This window comes from Microcaecilia unicolor, chromosome 13 (assembly GCF_901765095.1).
Source record: "Microcaecilia unicolor chromosome 13, aMicUni1.1, whole genome shotgun sequence".
Lineage (NCBI taxonomy): Eukaryota > Metazoa > Chordata > Amphibia > Gymnophiona > Siphonopidae > Microcaecilia > Microcaecilia unicolor.
This window is the reverse complement of record NC_044043.1, coordinates 43175141-43194919: the sequence shown is the minus strand read 5'-3', so window position 1 is coordinate 43194919 and position 19779 is coordinate 43175141. Positions and strand designations below refer to the sequence as shown.

At 44.9% G+C, this 19779-nt stretch overlaps 1 protein-coding gene across 1 annotated transcript in view; it reads left to right on the top strand.

Moving 5' to 3' along the window:
• Positions 1-19779, top strand: part of VEZF1 (vascular endothelial zinc finger 1) — a 124261-nt gene that overhangs the window by 57910 nt on the left and 46572 nt on the right. The window contains exon 3 of the mRNA XM_030222125.1: positions 7976-8039. Coding sequence (XP_030077985.1) covers positions 7976-8039 — 64 coding nt within the window. The remainder of the gene's footprint in view (positions 1-7975; positions 8040-19779) is intronic.

Here is a 19779-nt window from a genome sequence, read left to right as displayed (position 1 = left end):
TCACAGCAGATGAATCCATGATCCCTCCCTGATTGACTCTGTTTTGTTTCCTGCAGATATGTTCCCTCATTGGGAGAAGTTGGAAAACAGTCTTCAGGATTTCTGTTCTACTACAGGAGGTTGAGTTCGTCCCTCTTTTGTTATTGCTCCTGTTCTGGGGTGTTTGTTTGCTGTTAGGAAAGTTCATGTTATGCTACTTTGCGGTTTAACTCTGCTTTGGAAGCTTCAAAATACTGAGAGGCAGATGGAGCTAGCCGTCCTAGAGGCACTATGGTTTTCAGTGTTCTCTATTGCCCTCTGCTGGTAGATGGACACAACCCATTCGTAATGGATTCATCTGCTGTGACTAAAGGAAAGAAAATTGCCAAGGTAAGAACCTAATTTTCCCTTGAAAAATCATCGAACCCTGGTGCTGAGCCCAACGGCAGAGCCCTCAAGACCTTTTGCACTTCTTGCGCCCGAGCAGGGGCTGACAATGCCCGCTGTGCCTCATCCGTTAATTTTGGCATTCCTGCATCCTCCAAGTAATCCCACATCAGAGGCCCTGGGACTCTATCCCTAGGGGAATACATTTCTGTGAAATGGGCACGAAAAGTATCTAGTATTTCCTGCAACTTAGTGGCACGAGCCCCTGAGGGAGTCACCACCGAGGGGATAAATTGGCAGGGTGAGCTCGCCCGAGCCACCCTCACAAGGAGCCCTCCCGCTTTATTGTCAAAACGCTGAAAGTTCAGTCGCCTTGCCAACAGCTGTTTCATAGCCTGTTCGTGAATAAGTGAATTTAACGCTACCAAGGCCGATGACATCAGCTCTTTGTTTACCACGTTGGACTGGCAAGGTACCTTCTCTTCGCTGTCTTATATGCTTCCTCTAACCTCAAGATACCTGTTGCCAGATGTTTCGCCCTTGCACTCATAAAAGCTATCACTTCTCCCATCATGACTGCCTTGGAAGCCTCCCAGAATAGTGGTGACTCGCATTAGTAGATATTGGTATCCACATATAGTTGCCACTTCATATGAATATGTTCCCGAAAGTGTTTATCCTGGAACAAATAGGAGGGGAAACTCCACAGCCTGCCCATAGGGTTTCCCACTGCCAGATCCAAATCTATCCATATCATATTATGGTCAGAAATCTCCATTGAGCCAATATTAGTTTTCTTAACTCTAAAGAACCAGGACTGGGAGATTAATATGTAGTCTGTTCTTGACCAGGAATGATAAACTTTTGACTGGTGTGTATAATCCTTTGTGGTGGGATGGAGCGCCCGCCAAGGGTCTATTAAATGGAGATGTTTTCATAACGCCGGCATCACCCTCCCTCTTCCCACTCCTGGGATGGTCTTGGGAGATAACCTGTCCAAGGCCGGGTTCTGTACTTGATTAAAGTCTCCCGCCCATACCCAGGGGGCATCTGCGTATTGCAATCCTAACGCTAGAAGAGATTGAAAAAAACTAGGGCAATAGGTGTTAGGACCATAAACCGCGCACAAGTAAAACTTCTGTCCCTGATAATTAAGGTGAAGCAACACAATACGCCCCTCTGAGTCTTTATAAACCAGCCTTGACTGACAGGGTAATCCTTTTTTCAATAATATGGCCACTCCACTTTTTCTTTTACCTGACGAGGAAAAGGGGCATTCACCCACCCACTGTTGTCGCAGTTTCCCATAGTCAGTATCGGACAATTTTGTTTCTTGCAAACAAGCTATAGTTGCGCCTTTACGCTTGAGACAGAATCTTGTAACGCTTCACTGAAGACGTTCCAAGATAATATCTTTATATTAGATCTATTAATCTCCTATCCTGTCTTCATCAAAAGCGCCCTCAAAATCCCGCCAACAGAATCCCTGGAGGCCCAGCCCCTCCCCCAGGAAAATGCTACTGTCGCTCCGAGCAGGGAACCACCATGTACCACATGTTATCGTATCACAAACTGAGGAAAGGGGGAGTAGGAGGAGTAGGCTCTTGAGCAACACCAGTAGGCGACGTAGATAGGAACAATCTCTTTATTTAAATATACACTCGACTCAACACAGCCGTGTTTCGGCGCTACAGACGCCTTCTTCAGGAGTCTATGAAATAAAACCAAACAATGGTAATATAACAAACATGCAGAACAAAAAGTAAAATAAATGTAGAACGTTAAATGTGTGATAAACATAAATTCCATGTAGAATTAAAAAATTAATTAAAACATTTTTTATTAAAAAAAAAAAAATTTATTATTAGTATTGCAGAAATGCTATAATATATATACAAATATACATATATACATATATATATATATATACATATACATACACATACATATAAAATCCATACATGTAAAAATACATATACTCAAACATACATGCATATATAGTTTTCAAATGTATAATAAATACTTAAATTATTAAAAATATTAGATTATATATAACATACGATAAAGGTGTTGTATATTACCAATCAAAGAAGGATGACATCTAAAAATTAGCAGAAAAAACATCAAAATGAAGTATAACGAAAAAACTCAAAATACAGTGAAATAAATAAATAAATAAAACACACAACCAATTATAAATAATATATGATATATATGATGTAACCATATAAGTTAAGTATCATAGATAAACTGACCTTGTGATATATAGATGTACGAATATTAAGCTCAAAGAGAATGAAAGCAAGGCTTCTGCTACAATTGTAATCCTATAGATAAAGCAGAAAACGCTCAGTTATTTATGGCAACATGGCAGGCTTAAAGACATATTCTTTAAGCCTGCCATGTTGCCATAAATAACTGAGCGTTTTCTGCTTTATCTATAGGATTACAATTGTAGCAGAAGCCTTGCTTTCATTCTCTTTGAGCTTAATATTCGTATATATATCACAAGGTCAGTTTAGCTATGATACTTAACTTATATGGTTACATCATATATATCATATATTATTTATAATTGGTTGTAAGTGTGTTTTATTTATTTATTTCACTGTATTTTGAGTTTTTTCGTTATACTTCATTTTGATGTTTTTTCTGCTAATTTTTAGATGTCATCCTTCTTTGATTGGTAATATACAACACCTTTATCGTATGTTATATATAATCTAATATTTTTAATAATTTAAGTATTTATTATACATTTGAAAACTATATATGCATGTATGTTTGAGTATATGTATTTTTACATGTATGGATTTTATATGTATGTATATGTGTGTATATATATATATATATATATATGTATGTATATATGCATGTATGTATATACAGTGGGGGAAATAAGTATTTGATCCCTTGCTGATTTTGTAAGTTTGCCCACTGACAAAGACATGAGCAGCCCATAATTGAAGGGTAGGTTATTGGTAACAGTGAGAGATAGCACATCACAAATTAAATCCGGAAAATCACATTGTGGAAAGTATATGAATTTATTTGCATTCTGCAGAGGGAAATAAGTATTTAATCCCTCTGGCAAACAAGACCTAATACTTGGTGGCAAAACCCTTGTTGGCAAGCACAGCGGTCAGACGTCTTCTGTAGTTGATGATGAGGTTTGCACACATGTCAGGAGGAATTTTGGTCCACTCCTCTTTGCAGATCATCTCTAAATCATTAAGAGTTCTGGGCTGTCGCTTGGCAACTCGCAGCTTCAGCTCCCTCCATAAGTTTTCAATGGGATTAAGGTCTGGTGACTGGCTAGGCCACTCCATGACCCTAATGTGCTTCTTCCTGAGCCACTCCTTTGTTGCCTTGGCTGTATGTTTTGGGTCATTGTCGTGCTGGAAGACCCAGCCACGACCCATTTTTAAGGCCCTGGCGGAGGGAAGGAGGTTGTCACTCAGAATTGTACGGTACATGGCCCCATCCATTCTCCCATTGATGCGGTGAAGTAGTCCTGTGCCCTTAGCAGAGAAACACCCCCAAAACATAACATTTCCACCTCCATGCTTGACAGTGGGGACGGTGTTCTTTGGGTCATAGGCAGCATTTCTCTTCCTCCAAACACGGCGAGTTGAGTTCATGCCAAAGAGCTCAATTTTTGTCTCATCTGACCACAGCACCTTCTCCCAATCACTCTCGGCATCATCCAGGTGTTCACTGGCAAACTTCAGACGGGCAGTCACATGTGCCTTCCGGAGCAGGGGGACCTTGCGGGCACTGCAGGATTGCAATCCGTTATGTCGTAATGTGTTACCAATGGTTTTCGTGGTGACAGTGGTCCCAGCTGCCTTGAGATCATTGACAAGTTCCCCCCTTGTAGTTGTAGGCTGATTTCTAACCTTCCTCATGATCAAGGATACCCCACGAGGTGAGATTTTGCGTGGAGCCCCAGATCTTTGTCGATTGACAGTCATTTTGTACTTCTTCCATTTTCTTACTATGGCACCAACAGTTGTCTCCTTCTCGCCCAGCGTCTTACTGATGGTTTTGTAGCCCATTCCAGCCTTGTGCAGGTGTATGATCTTGTCCCTGACATCCTTAGACAGCTCCTTGCTCTTGGCCATTTTGTAGAGGTTAGAGTCTGACTGATTCACTGAGTCTGTGGACAGGTGTCTTTCATACAGGTGACCATTGCCGACAGCTGTCTGTCATGCAGGTAACGAGTTGATTTGGAGCATCTACCTGGTCTGTAGGGGCCAGATCTCTTACTGGTTGGTGGGGGATCAAATACTTATTTCCCTCTGCAGAATGCAAATAAATTCATATACTTTCCACAATGTGATTTTCCGGATTTAATTTGTGATGTGCTATCTCTCACTGTTACCAATAACCTACCCTTCAATTATGGGCTGCTCATGTCTTTGTCAGTGGGCAAACTTACAAAATCAGCAAGGGATCAAATACTTATTTCCCCCACTGTATATGTATATTTGTATATATATTATAGCATTTCTGCAATACTAATTTTTTTTTTAATAAAAAATGTTTTTATTATTTTTTTAATTCTATATGGAATTTATGTTTATCACACATTTAACGTTCTACATTTATTTTACTTTTTGTTCTGCATGTTTGTTATATTACCATTGTTTGGTTTTATTTCATAGACTCCTGAAGAAGGCGTCTGTAGCGCCGAAACACGGCTGTGTTGAGTCGAGTGTATATTTAAATAAAGAGATTGTTCCTATCTACGTCGCCTACTGGTGTTGCTCAAGAGCCTACTCCTCCTACTCCCCCTTTCCTCAGATTCTACTTTTCGTAGGAATTTGTGTACCTCCACCCTTGTGGTGGTTTGGCTTGATCGTATCACAGACACCACGTTGCCCTTTCACTCCCCCCCGTTCCACTTACAGCCCCCATCCTTAATGTCTCGTCCCCCTCCCCTTACTCAACTCCTCCCTTCTCTCCTGCCCTCCCCTTGCAAACATCATTGGAGTCACCTACATGTTGAGACCCCCCGAGCCCCATAATATCAACATACAATACCCTACATTCTACCAGATATATATAGTCCCGCAAACTTCTTCTTATAACCACATATACCAATCCTGGTTCCAAGCCATGCGGTCATTAGGCCAGCATTTTAGCCTGGACTACTATTGTTTCCGCTCCGTTCTAAGTTTTCCACATAACCCTTGGCAGCCGATTCCGAAGTAAAGGAGCGCCAGGTCCCGTTCTGCTTAATTTTGAGCACTGCTGGATAAATTAGCATGAACTGAATTTTCAGATGATGCTGTCGGCTACACAATGGGGTAAACGCCTTCCTTTTCTCTTGCAGGGAAACCGAGTAGTCTTGATAAATCCTTACTGAGCAGCCTTTAAACTTTGTGGACTCCCTTTTCAAGCGATAGCCATTCAGTATTTCCACCTTATGTAATTAATTGTGGACTTTCATGATCACTGCCCTAGGCGATTGGCGGCCTTCTCTTATCCGTCCCAGCCTATGGGCCCTCTCTAGGCTCAATGTCCCTGCATGGTCTGACAAGGCAAACTCGTTTTTGAGCCAAGCTTCCAGCTCTGTAGCCAGAGTTCTATCTCCCACCGATTCCGGAATACCGATCAGCCTTAAATTAGCCCTCCTTGACCTGTTTTCGAGGTCATCTATTTTAACATTGAGTGACTCGATCTTATCCTTTTAATTGTTTGAGAAGTGAGGGTGCTAGCGCGGTAGCATCTTCCAGGTCTGACACTCGTTGCTCGAGTTCACCAGCACGCCGTAACAGCTCGAGTTGGGTAGTCTCAAAATTAGTAAGTTGACTTGAAAGTTTCTCCAGCCTTGGCTCCATTGCCGCCTCCACTGCTGTAGTAAACTGCACAAGTTGTTCTTTAGTAAAACCCACGCTCCCGCTCTGTGGCCATTTTTGTTCCACCGGTAACTCTTCCTGCCGGGGCTTCTCTTTCTCATGTTTGCTAGTTCTGGTGGCCATAATTTTTGGAGTTGCCTCCACAAATTTGTCCATAGTCTTTCTGCTCTCCTCGAAGCAAATTTCGGGCAATTTCGACCAGATTTAGGGATAGATTTTTAAGCAAAAAGGCCCAGGCGCCTCAGAGAGAGCAAATCACGCGTCTTGCTCCCTCTAACACATCATGTGACCTCCCCCCTTTTTTTTTTTATTTTAATAAACTGAAAAAATAGACTAGCTATGAATCAATAAAGACTACAGAATTGAAAATGGACTTGCTGAGCCTCCCGCATTTGCAGGTTGTCTCCTGCAGTCCTTCCGGGGAGCTGGGATCTCCCACTCAACAGCCTTTCCAGCAAAAGCAGGAAATGCCTTCCTAAAATGTCGTCATCTACTGCCACTGGAAAGGGAGGCTACTTCTGGTGCCCCTGGCTTCGAATTGGTGTTTGCCAGGGGCAGAGCTGTAGGCAGGGCTATAGACGGTGTGGGTCAGAGCTGTGGACGGGCCCTTAAATCTCCTGCTCAGAAGGTCGGCCCCCTTGGCAGCTCTGTGAAAATACTGCATGGCAGAGAGAGGTACAGAACGCCATTTTGAGAATAGTTGAGTAATACTAGTGCTGTTAATAAAATAAGACATTAATTGTTGCCTAAAATGTCACTACTTACTAGGCCTCCATTGTGGGCTTAGTGCACATTGTGATGAGCAGCGTTTCCCATCCAGTGCATCTTTAGACCTGTCATGGAAAAATCACCATTGCTTGATGCTCAGTTCCAGATTAGCACATCTTTGCTGTCAACAAGGGTTACCATCACTGACCTTTAAATATGCAGGAGCTCCTTTCTGAGAACATGTGTATTAACCCATACATCTCCTTCCCAGCAAACTATAGGAGCCCGCACACGGTACTACTTGATCTTTCCGCTCCTTCCAGTGCTTCTGTAGTCCTTTTGGCAATGAGTCCTCTCAGTTTCCACATTGCCTGCCCTACCCGAGTCAGTGTGTTTTTGTTAATGTAAGTGTAGTAGTGTCAGAAAAGCAGGGTGCAGAGGTACTTGAGTAGGGGATCACTTTGTAAATTGTGGTGGAAAGCAGCCTAAATAAGAACCAGTGCTCGGAGCTCCCTAAACTTCCACTCTTCCCTCTCAAATAACTCCACATTCCTCAGCCAAGTCTTTCTTAAACCCACCCCCTCTCTAGCTATATCTAACTCTTTTGTTCCACCACTGAACGAAATAGTAGCTCACTTCCTCTGACCTGATGATGAACAGGGCTGTCTTGGCCTGTTAGGGCCAGTGACAATGCCTTCCTTTTGGCCATATGAGCCAGTGATGCCTACTCAGCCATTGACCTGCATAGACTGCTGAAGCTACTTGCTGTTCTTCAGGCCACAGATACTTTATCGTATTCCTCCCATTAGCCTGTGAACACTGGGGTAAAATTTCTTCTCACTATAGTGACATTACCAGGGGTTTGTCTAGCATACATTTTGAGCTATTCAAGCTTTTATTTTGAGTTTAATGAGCATACCTGGACAGGTAAGATGCTTGTAGCAATTTATTTTGCAAATCAAAAATGTAGATTTTGTAGATGCAGAGTTGATGCTTAACTTAAATGTTATGTGACTTTCTTTTCCCTCTCTTCACAGGCCTGACCACTTAAGTTGTCACGTGAAGCATGTCCATTCTACAGAGAGACCCTTCAAATGCCAAGTAAGGGGAACACTGGCCATACCCAGTATGCACTACAGCACCAGTTTTAAGTTATAACATAAGATTTGCTATACTGGGTAGACCAAAGGTCCATGAAACTCAGCATCTTACTTCCAACAGTATCCAGTTCAGGTCAGGCATACCCAATAGGATCCCAAAGAGTAGATCATTCATTGTTGCTCACTCCCAAGTAATGGCTTTCACGAGTATACATGGCTAATGATGATAATTTATGGAATTTTTCTGCAGAAATTTGTCTACATTGTTTTCAATCCCAGCTATGCTAATGATCTTGTCAGCATTTTCCAGCAACAAGACCATATCAGAAATGAATAAGCCTTCATCTTGATCTTTAAAAATATGGTGGCTGCTGGGGTTGCTGGTGTGTGTGTGTGTATTTTTTTAAGCTGATGACATTTGTCTGAAATGCTTTCCTTCTTGCACTACATGATAAAGACATCTATTAGAACTTTTAATGGTTCATATTCATGAGGACTGTAATCGTCTGGCTGCCAACACTGTAGGGCAAGTGTACTAATGTATAACACTGAAGGAGGAAAATAAGTTTTTCCAGTGTTGTGTTAGCAACCAAATAAAAAGCCAAAATCAGAAACCAACGGTTGCCTGTAAAGTTATTCACATTTTGTGTTGAACATCCCTGCTAACAGATGGCAAAAAAAAGGGGTCAGACGGCAAAATTTGAGCAATAAAAAATCTTTAAGAATGTAATGATTCAGGCTAACTTTTAGAATTGCTGTCCTTGCTATAGCTAATGGTTAAGACTAATTTAGTAATATGGGTAAACTTTATTACTGAAGCAGAATTCAGACTTTACATTTTCTAGCTTTTATTAATTGGAGACTTTTGGGGGTTTTTTCATAGCCACAGAATGGGAGATAAACCCTAGTGATTCAGACTCATACTGCAGAGCAAGCATTGAACAGCAAATACCCCTTGAACATTTAATGTGCACGTTGTTTTATTGATCTGCCTTTCTGTAAAATCCTCTTGCTCAAGACCTCCATGATAAACAGGATTATAACAGAGCAATGTATGAAGCCAGCTTGTTAACTCCAGCAGCATCCTCAGAGAAGAACTGATAATGATCATAACCCTGCAGCCAGGTTAAGATACCCACAATCCTCAAACTGCAAAGTGTATTCTACCTCCCTTTTCAGTCTTCATCAGGTGATGATGGTCCGTTAGAAAAACTATCTACAAAGTTTCGGCAAAATATATTTGGATTGGCCAACTGCTGTTGTGGAACTTAACACGAGAAAAGCTGTGCTGAATAAAATCTAATCTAATCTAAATTGACATTTATAGCCCACCTACTCCCTATAGAGGTTCAAAGCGGGTAACAATAACAAGTTAATGCAGTTTACAAATCATAGACTAAAAACTATACATACTGAAAGCTTAATTCATATTCCTATCAAATAATAGTTTTCAAATCCCTTTTGAACAAGTCTTAAGTAGCTTGATACTTAAGACCTAATGGTAACATATTCCATACACAAGGGTATTGATAAAGGAATGAAGATTGTAAAAACGCTTGGAATTTAACACCTTTAAACGAAGGACTAACAAGATCCATACAATGTAGCAACGTAACTTATTCATAAATGTCATACAGGCTGTCATATTCTGAAATAACTGCAGATGATTTCTAATTTAGTTGATATTCCCAGATACAGGACGAATTGGGCTAGTATGAAACTTTGAACCAACAGTCTGAAATTATCTTTGTGAAAATATGATCTTACTGATGAAAGCTGCCTTAATTGCCAGAACACCCTCTGAAACAAATTATCTATCTGTGGTTCAAAAGACAATTTTGCATCAAGGATGACACCTAATACTCTTGGCAATCATTCAGCCTTCAATTTATCATGTGACCCTGTTTGAATATCATGTGATGTATTATATTCATTTGAAGGTCCATTGAGCCCAGCATCCTTCCTCTGGCAGTGGCCAGTTGAGGTCATGAGAACCCAGCAGATACCAACATAGCAGTGAGCTTACCTGCATCCTCAGAAGAACTTCATACAGAGATAGGGACAATAGGGCACTCCACACATGCAAATAACGTCCTATCAACTCCAAATTCCATATAAAATGACTATTCATGTGTTCATTTTTCTTGACTATGTAAGTATCAGCCTGATTTTTGAGTGGGTGCCCTTTGAATTATAAATTGCCAACAGCTAAAATCATTCCATTTTCTGAGATATTTAAGGTTAAAAAAACATTTGCAGTAATAATGGTAGGAAAAAAGCCGGTAAAATAGGGTGATCTGTGTTCTTTTTAGTGGACTTTGAGTAGAGAGAGACTAAAACTCCATTGTAAATGCTAGTAGAGGGATTATGCTAATTTTGACCCTTATGTAGAAAGCTATAGGAATTCAGGAATATGGTGGTGGTGGTTTTAATATGGAGTGATTTTATCAGTAACAGTTTGAATTGAAAGAGATTACTTGGGCTTTCTGCAGTTTATGAAATCTTATTTCCTTAGCATCTAGGCAGTACAATCTTTAACAAGCAGTGTTTTCCCTTCTGCCAGCAGATGAAGGTATAGAAACTGAACTTGCCTAGTGGCATCACCAGTATAACAGCTCAGAAAAGCTGCTAATGAGTGGTATATCAAAATCTGAATAAACTTGGAAAGCTTCAGTATTTCTCTACCTCCATCAGATGGTAGATTGTTCAGGCCTAGCTCTCAGCAGTGCAGGAAGGTGCCGGACAGCTTTTCAGAGCCCAATGGCTGGCTTCAAGGCTCCCGGATCAATGGACCGGACCTGGTTGAGGGTGGAGTACTGCTCCACTGTCCCCAGTCATTACCTGTTGGTGACCACTACTATTGGGAGGGGGGGTCCCCTCCTCCCTCCTTGCAACTTTTTGGATGCTCCCCCTTAGCTTCAGGCAAACAGAATTAGAGTGGGGTTGCCTGGTTTAGCTTTATTCCGTAGCATATGGAAAACAGCCAAGTACAAAAAATATCCCCACTCACCAGACAGAGTGAGACAGGGAGAGGCAAGATCACTGGGGTCCTAGGCTACAGTTGGTCTGGAAGAGCGGACATATGGCCAGGCACGCCCACAGACTGACGCTTCAAAGCCTGTGTGAGTACCTTGCCATTTTCTTCCTTCTGAAAGGGGTTTAAATAAGTGACTGGGAAGTCTCTTCCTCATCTTAAGACAGGAAAACTCTGCAGTATTCAGAGTGACTAGATTGAAGCACTGGTCTTTCCTCGCAGCTCAGCCCACACACCTGAGGTAGTTTTCTGGGTGCAGGCCTTGGTGGAGGAGGTGCACTTCTGGATGAAGATTTTAGAGGGAGATAACTCTGTTTTCTTTCTCTTCAAATGTGCAAGAGTGGGACTTTAGTACCCAGCCAAAAAGTAAGGCTGGAGAAGTTCCCTGTATTGGACTGTGGCCTGTATGGGGTATAAGACCTGGCACTGTTTCTTTAGCCTTTTTATTAGTGCTTCGGCTTCATATTTAAAAAAACAAACGAAAAACTGTGAACCATGCTGGGTTTTTTTTCTCTCTCTCTCTTTCTTTTCGTGAACTTTCCTGTTTGTGTATCTATCCTCGGGTATGACAGCGCTTGTACTGCTTTAGTTCTTCACTGTTAATATTTCATCAGGTGACACACATGTCAGAGCTCCTCTCTCCTCCCAGCTTTGGGGGAGGCGGGGGAAACAATAGTGAAACTTCTCAGAGTGCTTTTAAGGCAGGATTAGGCTTGTGATTCACGGGGGAGACCCTATTCTGAAGGTTCTGTCAAGGCCTCTGAAGCATTTTCCGCTCCATAAGGCATTCTTTCTCATGATGTTGGTGGAGGGGGAAGACCCTGGATAGCGCTGTCAGGATCCAAGGTTTCAGACAGGTTTATATCCTTTCATGCCAGAGGAGGTGGATAGATGCTAGAGTATCCAATATGGATGGCTTTCTCATGACACTTCGAGAAGAAGAGTTGAGAAGTAGCCTAATAGTTAGTGCAGCAGGCTGAGAACCAAGGGACCAGGTTCAAAATCGCCTTCAGCTCTTCTGCCAGGGCTCAGCTTTCGAGGAGGTGCATGAGAAGAAGATGGAGCAGCTGTTCAAGCTGGTTTTTTATTGCCTCAGGTGCTTCAAGCTTATAGGCTGCCGTTTGTGATGGTGACCACTGGGTGAGTTGTGGGGCTCTGCCACAGGGGAAGTGGGTTCTCCCCCCCCCCCCCCCCCCCCCCACACACACACCTTTTTCTACCCTTGAGTGCTTTTCATCTGGGCTCCCCCACAGCTGTAGGCAAACAAACAGACAAAAAAAAGGCTGCTTTTGCAACATCAAGATCCTGGTCTAGCTGGCAGGTGCTATAAGACCTATGAGAGCCAGCAACTGAGCAGAGTTGACAGTTCTCTGTCTGGACTCTTAGGGGATCTCTGTCTTTCTGTCCAGTGATAGTTAAAAAAAAGTTCAAATTAAGAAAATTGATTCAGTATAGCTGCAGTGGTTGATGGATAAAGGGGTGTAGTTTAGGGGAACTTCCGCTGCTTTGGCAGAGACGTACTGGAGCTTTCCACTGAGCATCAGCAGGTTATACTGGTGATGTCACTCAGAAAGTTCAGTTTCTCTACCTCCATCTTCTGTCAGGAAGGGACAGCACCCACTTGTTATGAATGGTACAGCCCAACTAAAGGAAAGGAAATGAATAGGTATTACTAAATTTCACTTTGTTTGTACTGGGTTATGCGTTGTTCTTGTATGGTTTTATGAATGGGGGGGGGGGGGAATAATTTTTTCAGGTGTCATCAGCTGTATTTTGTCCTTTATTGTATATTGTCTTACTTTTGACTCTGTATGTATTGTTAACAGCCTAGATCAGTTTTGTTTACTGAATGGATGTTGTATAAGACTGTACAGTTGATTTATTTTAAAATTTATATCCCTCCTTTAACAAGGCAGGTTATAAATATACATACATAAACAATATAAACATACAATGAATAACAAATCTAATACAATTACACCCGAAAATCCCTATGTGTTCAGAGAGGGACATGCAAAAACAGTAAGCCCAGAAGAACTTGCTCTTCTAAAAAAGCTTTAACAATGCAGCGAGTTTTCAATAGTTTTATAAACAGTGCTTAAAGCTGTTCTCCTGTGCTATTAGAAGGAAATGTTACACAGCTGGTAGCATCATGGGTTGTTCTACATCAGGTTGCATATGCCATCAGCATGCAACCATTGCCTTCATTTTGGGCTGCTGTGATTAGGTGATGCAGTTGAATTAAGTGCCTCAAATATATTTAGAAAGATAATTCTCAGAGGACAAGCAAGCCATATAATTCTTACATGTGGGTGACATCATCCATGGAGCCTGGTGCTGAAACACTGCCTAGCATACTATTTCTTTAAAAGCTTGAGGCAGTGCTCCCAGTGTGCATGTGTGGGTGGGTGCCTTCCCGCTTGACAACTCTGCAGGCTGCCTTTGAACCGGTGCCCTCGATGAGCGGATCCGTGCCATACTCCAAGAGCACTTGGCGAGGCTCCTTCAGAAGCAGAGTCCATCAGCACTGGGAGCATTTATGCCAGCTGTGACTCGACTTCTGCCTGCCCTGCAGGCCTCTCAACCTGTGGAGTGGTCACCGACATTGGTGCTGCACGAGGTACCAGCATTGACACCTGTCCATGCGGGCATGCTTTCAACCTCTGTGAAGGAAGCTTTGCTGGAGTTTAGAGGCGAACTTGCATCTTGGCACCATTTCAGGAGTGTCCATGGTTCCTCTTGTCCAAGGCAGACGTAGACTCTGCCCTCTCATGCGGAGTATTTTGCTGACTCCAACTCGGCTCATTCATGGGAGTGTGGTGATGATGATCCATGGTAATTCTCAGAGGAGAAGTCCTATGGAATTCCACCAGACTCCTCTCCTCCTGAGGAGAGACATAATTCTCCACCTGAAAGTCTCTCTCTTCCTGCTTTTGTTAATGAGATGGTAGCTGCCGTCCCCATTAACTTAGAAAAGGAGGTTGAGCCCAGAGCTGAGATGTTCAAGGTTCTGGACTACGACTCACCACCTAGAGAGGCTGCGACTGTCCTTCTTCATAAGATCCTTTGAGGCATTCAGGTGAAGAATGGGGAGTCCCCTCTGTCTGTTGCAGTTCTCCCCAAGAAAATTGACATCATGTATCAGATTCAAATTTCACCTGGATTTGATAGGCAGCAGTTGCCTCATCAATTCTTAGTGGTTGAATCTGTGCTCAAGTGAGCCAAGAGTTCCAGGGATTTTGACTTGCCTTTCCTAGGTAGGATTTGTTCGGGCATAAGACGTACCAGGCGTTGATACTCACTTCTCATATATAATTGTACCAGCTCTATGTGAGCCCTTACTTGCGGTCCTTGATGCGCAGTCTGTATGACTTTTGACACTTCTGATATAGCATCCAGGATCTTCCCAGAGTATAGCAATGAGTAGACTCTCATGGCTGTGTGTCTCGGACCTGGCAGTTCAGTAGAGGTTGGCAGATGCCATTTGCAGTGGAGACAACCTTGTTGGGGAAAAGGTGGAAGAGATCACTGACTTTGTCAAGAACCACACTGATAACATCGATACCCTCTCCCGGCAGACACCACCTCCACCCTCCTCCTCCAGGAGGTTTTCTGGCAAGTCGGAGGTGCTTATTACTCTCAAAGGTGTAGGGTACACTAATTCTTCTTGCCCTGTTCAACCAGTTCATCCCCAGCATGTTTGTTCTTGTCAATAACGTGTGCAAAAGGCTCAACCGGCTCCCCAGTCAAAGCAGGGGATGAGTTTTTGATTGCTTCAGGAGAGCATAGCCGCCATCAAAGTGACTGTTCCGGACACCCTTCTGGTAGGGGGAAGCTGTGTTTTTTCTAGGAAAGGGGGGCCCCTTTTAACTTCCAGCCAGTGGTGGGTTCTTCAAATAGTCCGTCTCAGTTATGCTTTGCATTGGAAAAAGAAACACCAAATTGCTTTCTGAGAGTGTCTTACCTCCTCTCTCTGCCCTTCTCAAGGCCCGTGCAGTTGAACCCATCCCACCAGGGGAAGAAGGGAAGGGATTCTATTCCAGGTACGTCTTGTGCCAAAGAAGACAGGAGGAGTGTGTCCCATCCTAGACCTATGGGCCCTAAACAAATACTTGGTAAAGAAAAGTTCAGGATGGTTTCCCTGTGCTCACGTCTCCCCATGATTCAGGAACAAGACTGGCTATACTCTCTGGACTTAAAGGATGCCTATACTTCCCAGTCACAAGAAGTATCTCTGATTCCATATGGGGAAACACCACTTCCAGTATCGCTTTGTGCCATTTGGCCTTGAATCAGGTTCCAGAGTATTTACCAAGTGTCTTGCAGTGTTGCTACGCAGACTGGAATTCCACGTGCTTCCCTACCTGGACAACTGGTGGGTCAAGAGCATGTTGAAGGAAGGTTATCAGGAGTCCAAGTGAAGAACTATTCAGTTGTTAGAACTACTAGGGTTTGTCATCAGTTGCTCCAAGTTCCATTTACCACCAGTTCAGAATTAAAGTTTATAGGAGGGGACAAATCAGTTCAGTTTGACCCTCAGATTGGCATTCCAAATTCCTCTGCCCCAGAGGGTGCTGCTAATAGATGAAACTAACCTGGGATAGGGAGCTCATGTAGATGGGCTTCACACTTGTTCTTTGATGTGCCCAAGAGACAGATCTTCAGATCAATCTTCTGGAACGCCAGAAGGCTTTCGGAGATTGGCTGTCAACGAAATTGTGCTCATTCAAACAGACAGTCGGGTTGCAATTTATTACATCAGCCAGGAGGGAGGTGTGGGTTTCTACTGTCTGTATTAGGAGGCTGTCTGTATGTGTAACTGGGTCATCCAACACTGGATGGTTCTCGGAGCCACATACCTGGCAGGGAAACTGAACAGCCTAGCTGACAGACTGAGCCAGATGATGCAACCTCACAAGTGGTCTCTCAGCATAGATGTTGCCCACAAGATTTTTTTTCAAGAGTGGGGCACCCCTTTGGTGAATCTCCTTCACCAGTCAATACAACCACAAAGTCCCTCAGTACTTCTTCAGTCAGGTCGGATGCCTTCCTCCTTCATTGGGGGACAGGTCTTCTTTATACGTTTCCTCCCATTCCTCCCCTTTGCTGAAACTCAGGCCACGACTGGAGAACCGTGATCCTGATTGCCCTTTTTTGGTCCAGGCAGATATGGTTCCCACTTCTTCTGGAGTGTCCTCTGAAGAACCATGGAGATTGGACTGTTTTCTGACACTTATCATACAGAATGTGGGGTCTCTTTTGCATCCCAATCTCCAGTCTTTGGCCTTCACAGCCTGGATGTTGAGAGCATAGTCTGGAGGGTGTCTCCAGGGTCCTACTGGCTTCAGGAAAGATTCTACTTGGAGGTGTTATACTTTCAAATGGAGGAGGTTTGCTGTATGATGTGAGGGTAAGGCCCTAGAACCTCTCTTGCCCTATACAGAACCTGCTTGAATACCTTCTGCATCTCTCAGAGTCTGATTTCAAGACCAACTCTGTAAGAGTTCACCTCAGTGCGAGTAGTGCTTACCATCACCGTGTATGTTGCTACTGTTTGGGTTTCTGCTAGATACTTGTGACCTGGATTTTCCCCTGTTGGAAATGGAATACTGGGCTACATGGACCATTGGTCTGACCCAGTATGGCTATCCTTGTTTTCTTTTGTTCTTGTCCATCTCTGGACAGTCTCTAGTTCGATTTTATTTTTAAAGGTTTGCGTCAAACCACCTGTGTCATGGGACCTCAGCGTCGTCCTTACCCAGCTGATGAGAGCTCCTTTTCAGCCACTAGATTCCTGTCTTCTGAAGTACTTGACCTGGAAGGTCTTATTTTTGGTAGCAGTCACTACTCACAGGGCAATGAGCTTCAAGCCCTAGTAGTGGATCCACCTTACATGAAATCTGATCACAACAGAGTAGTTCTCCACACTCACCCTAAGGTGGTGTCAGAATTTCATATTAATCAGTCAATTAATCATCCTGCCAACATTTTTTCCCAAACCGCATGCCTATCCTGTCGAAACCACACTGCTCACCTTGGACTGCAAGTGAGCCTTGGCCTTCTACCTAGAGCGGACTAAGCCCCATAGACAGTCCACCCGGTCTTTTGTTTCTTTTGAACCCAATAGGATGGGGATAGCTATTGGTAACACATTCTTTCCAATAGACTAACAAACATCTCTTTCTAGAGGGCCAGGTCACGGCTCATAATGTCAGAGGCATGGCTGTATCGGTAGCCCACTTGAGATCAGCTTCCATTGAAGAGATTTGTAAGGCAGCAGTCCTTAGCCAGTTTGTAGCTGGTTTGACAGTCCTGCAGAATTTGTTTAGGGTCTAGAATCCAATTCCCACCCTCCTAAGTCCAGTTTATTCTGTTCCAAGCTGCACCTTCACAAACAGTGTATGTATGGTTTCAGGTTAATTGATCTAATTGCCTTCGCTGTTGTGAATCCCTATTGTCTTAATGTTCCTGTTTTCAGAAAGCCTGGTAGGTAGGGATTCCCACATATGAGAATTATGACATGTTTGTCCTCTGAGAAAGCAAAGTTACTTACCTGTAGCAGGTATTTGAAGACAGCAGTCCAATTATTCTCACATACTTTCCCACCTCCCCTTGGAGTTGAATTCAGTTTTTAGCTATGTAATTGTATTCTCCGAGGACAAGCAGGCTGCTTGTTCTCACTGATGGGTGACGTCCACGGCAGCCCCTCCAATCGGAAACTTCACTAGCAAAGTCCTTTGCTAGCCCTCGCGCGCCCGCGCGCACCGCGCATGCGCGGCCGTCTTCCCGCCCGAAACCGGCTCGAGCCGGCCAGTCTTCTTTTGTCCGCACTCGGTACGGTCGTGTTTTCGCCGTGTCGAGCCCCGGAAAGTCGACCTCAGGCGCGTCCAATTTGTTTGAACGTGTTTTTTTTTCCTTCGGGAAAGCTTTGTCCTGTCGGGAAGTGCTCCGGAAACCCCCCGCCGGGTTTCGTGTAAATCCTCCCCGTACTTCCAGCTTTTTTGCCCCGGTAAGTTTTCTTTCGTCGTCGGGGTAGGCCTTTTTTCGGCCTCGGTCGAGATTTTTTCTCCCTCTAAATTTGGTGCTTCGAATTTCGCCATTTCGGCTTTTGATTTCGCCGGCGTGATTTTTCCGCCCATGACATCGAAGCCTTCCAGCGGCTTCAAGAAGTGCACCCAGTGCGCCCGGGTTATCTCGCTCACTGATCGACACTCGTCGTGTCTTCAGTGTCTGGGGGCCGAGCACCGCCCTCAGAACTGCAGTCTGTGTTCCCTGCTTCAAAGGCGGACTCAGGTAGCGAGACTAGCCCAGTGGAACGTGTTGTTCTCGGGCTCTTCGTCGGCATCGGCACCGGGATCTTCGAGTGCATCGACGTCGTCAGCGTCCAGACCATCTTCCTCGGCCGCCCCTGCATCGAGTGCATCGAGGCATCGGGCCTCTGCATCGGCGCCGAGACATCGGATAGCTGCATCGACGTCGGTGGTACCAGGACCTCGTCTGCTGATGTCGTCGGACGGTGGTGCATCGGGTGGAGTGCAGGTGAGGGCTGTCCATTCCCCTGCTGGTGGCGGTGAGCCCTCGGGTGGGTCTCCGCCTACCCTGAGGGCTCCTGCGGTACAGCCCCCCCGAGATCGACCTTCTTCAGTCTCGGCCCCGAGGAAGCGACGGGTGGATTCGACGTCCTCCTCGTCGGTGCCGGGGAGCTCCGGTGACATGCTTCGGAAGAAATCGAAGAAGCATCGACACCGGTCTCCTCCCCGTGTCGGCACCGAGAGCTCTGGGTCGCCGAGGGATTCGGCACCCAGCAGGCATCGGCACCGAGAGGACCGCTCACCCTCTGTTCAGGAGGTGTCGATGCGCTCCGCTCTGGACAGCCCGGAACAGCCTCCACGCCCGGAACAGGTACTGACGTCGACGCCTGCATCGACCTCTCAGCCTTTCTCTGCAGCCGCTCTAAACGAGAGCCTCCGGGCCGTTCTCCCAGAGATTCTGGGAGAGCTGTTGCGCCCTACCCCTCCGGTACCGGCGGTGCTTGCGCCACCGGTACCGTCGAGCGTGGCGCCGGCTGGCCCATCGCCCAGGTTGAGGTCCCCGACGTCGGTACCCGCGTGCGGTACCGACCGCGGCCACCTCCCAGGAAGGCTCCCCGACTACGTCGGCGGAGGGAGCTTCGCCGATGCGGGCGAGGGAGTCTACCTCTCGACGCCCCCATCGTGGACAGGGTTCCACGGAGTCGAGCAGGGCGAGGTTGCAGACACAGGTCCGTGAACTTGTGTCTGACACCGAGGGTGAGGCCTCGTGGGAGGAAGAGGAAGATCCCAGATATTTCTCTGACGAGGAGTCTGGGGGTCTTCCGTCTGATCCCACTCCCTCTCCTGAGAGACAGCTTTCTCCTCCCGAGAGTCTGTCTTTTGCCTCCTTTGTCCGGGAGATGTCTACGGCCATCCCCTTCCCGGTGGTTGTGGAGGACGAGCCCAGGGCTGAAATGTTTGAGCTCCTGGACTATCCTTCTCCACCTAAGGAAGCGTCCACTGTTCCCTTGCACCATGTCCTGAAGAAGACATTGCTTGCGAACTGGACCAAACCATTAACTAATCCCCACATTCCCAAGAAGATCGAGTCCCAGTACCGGATCCATGGGGACCCAGAGCTGATGCGCACTCAGTTGCCTCATGACTCTGGAGTTGTGGATTTGGCCCTAAAGAAG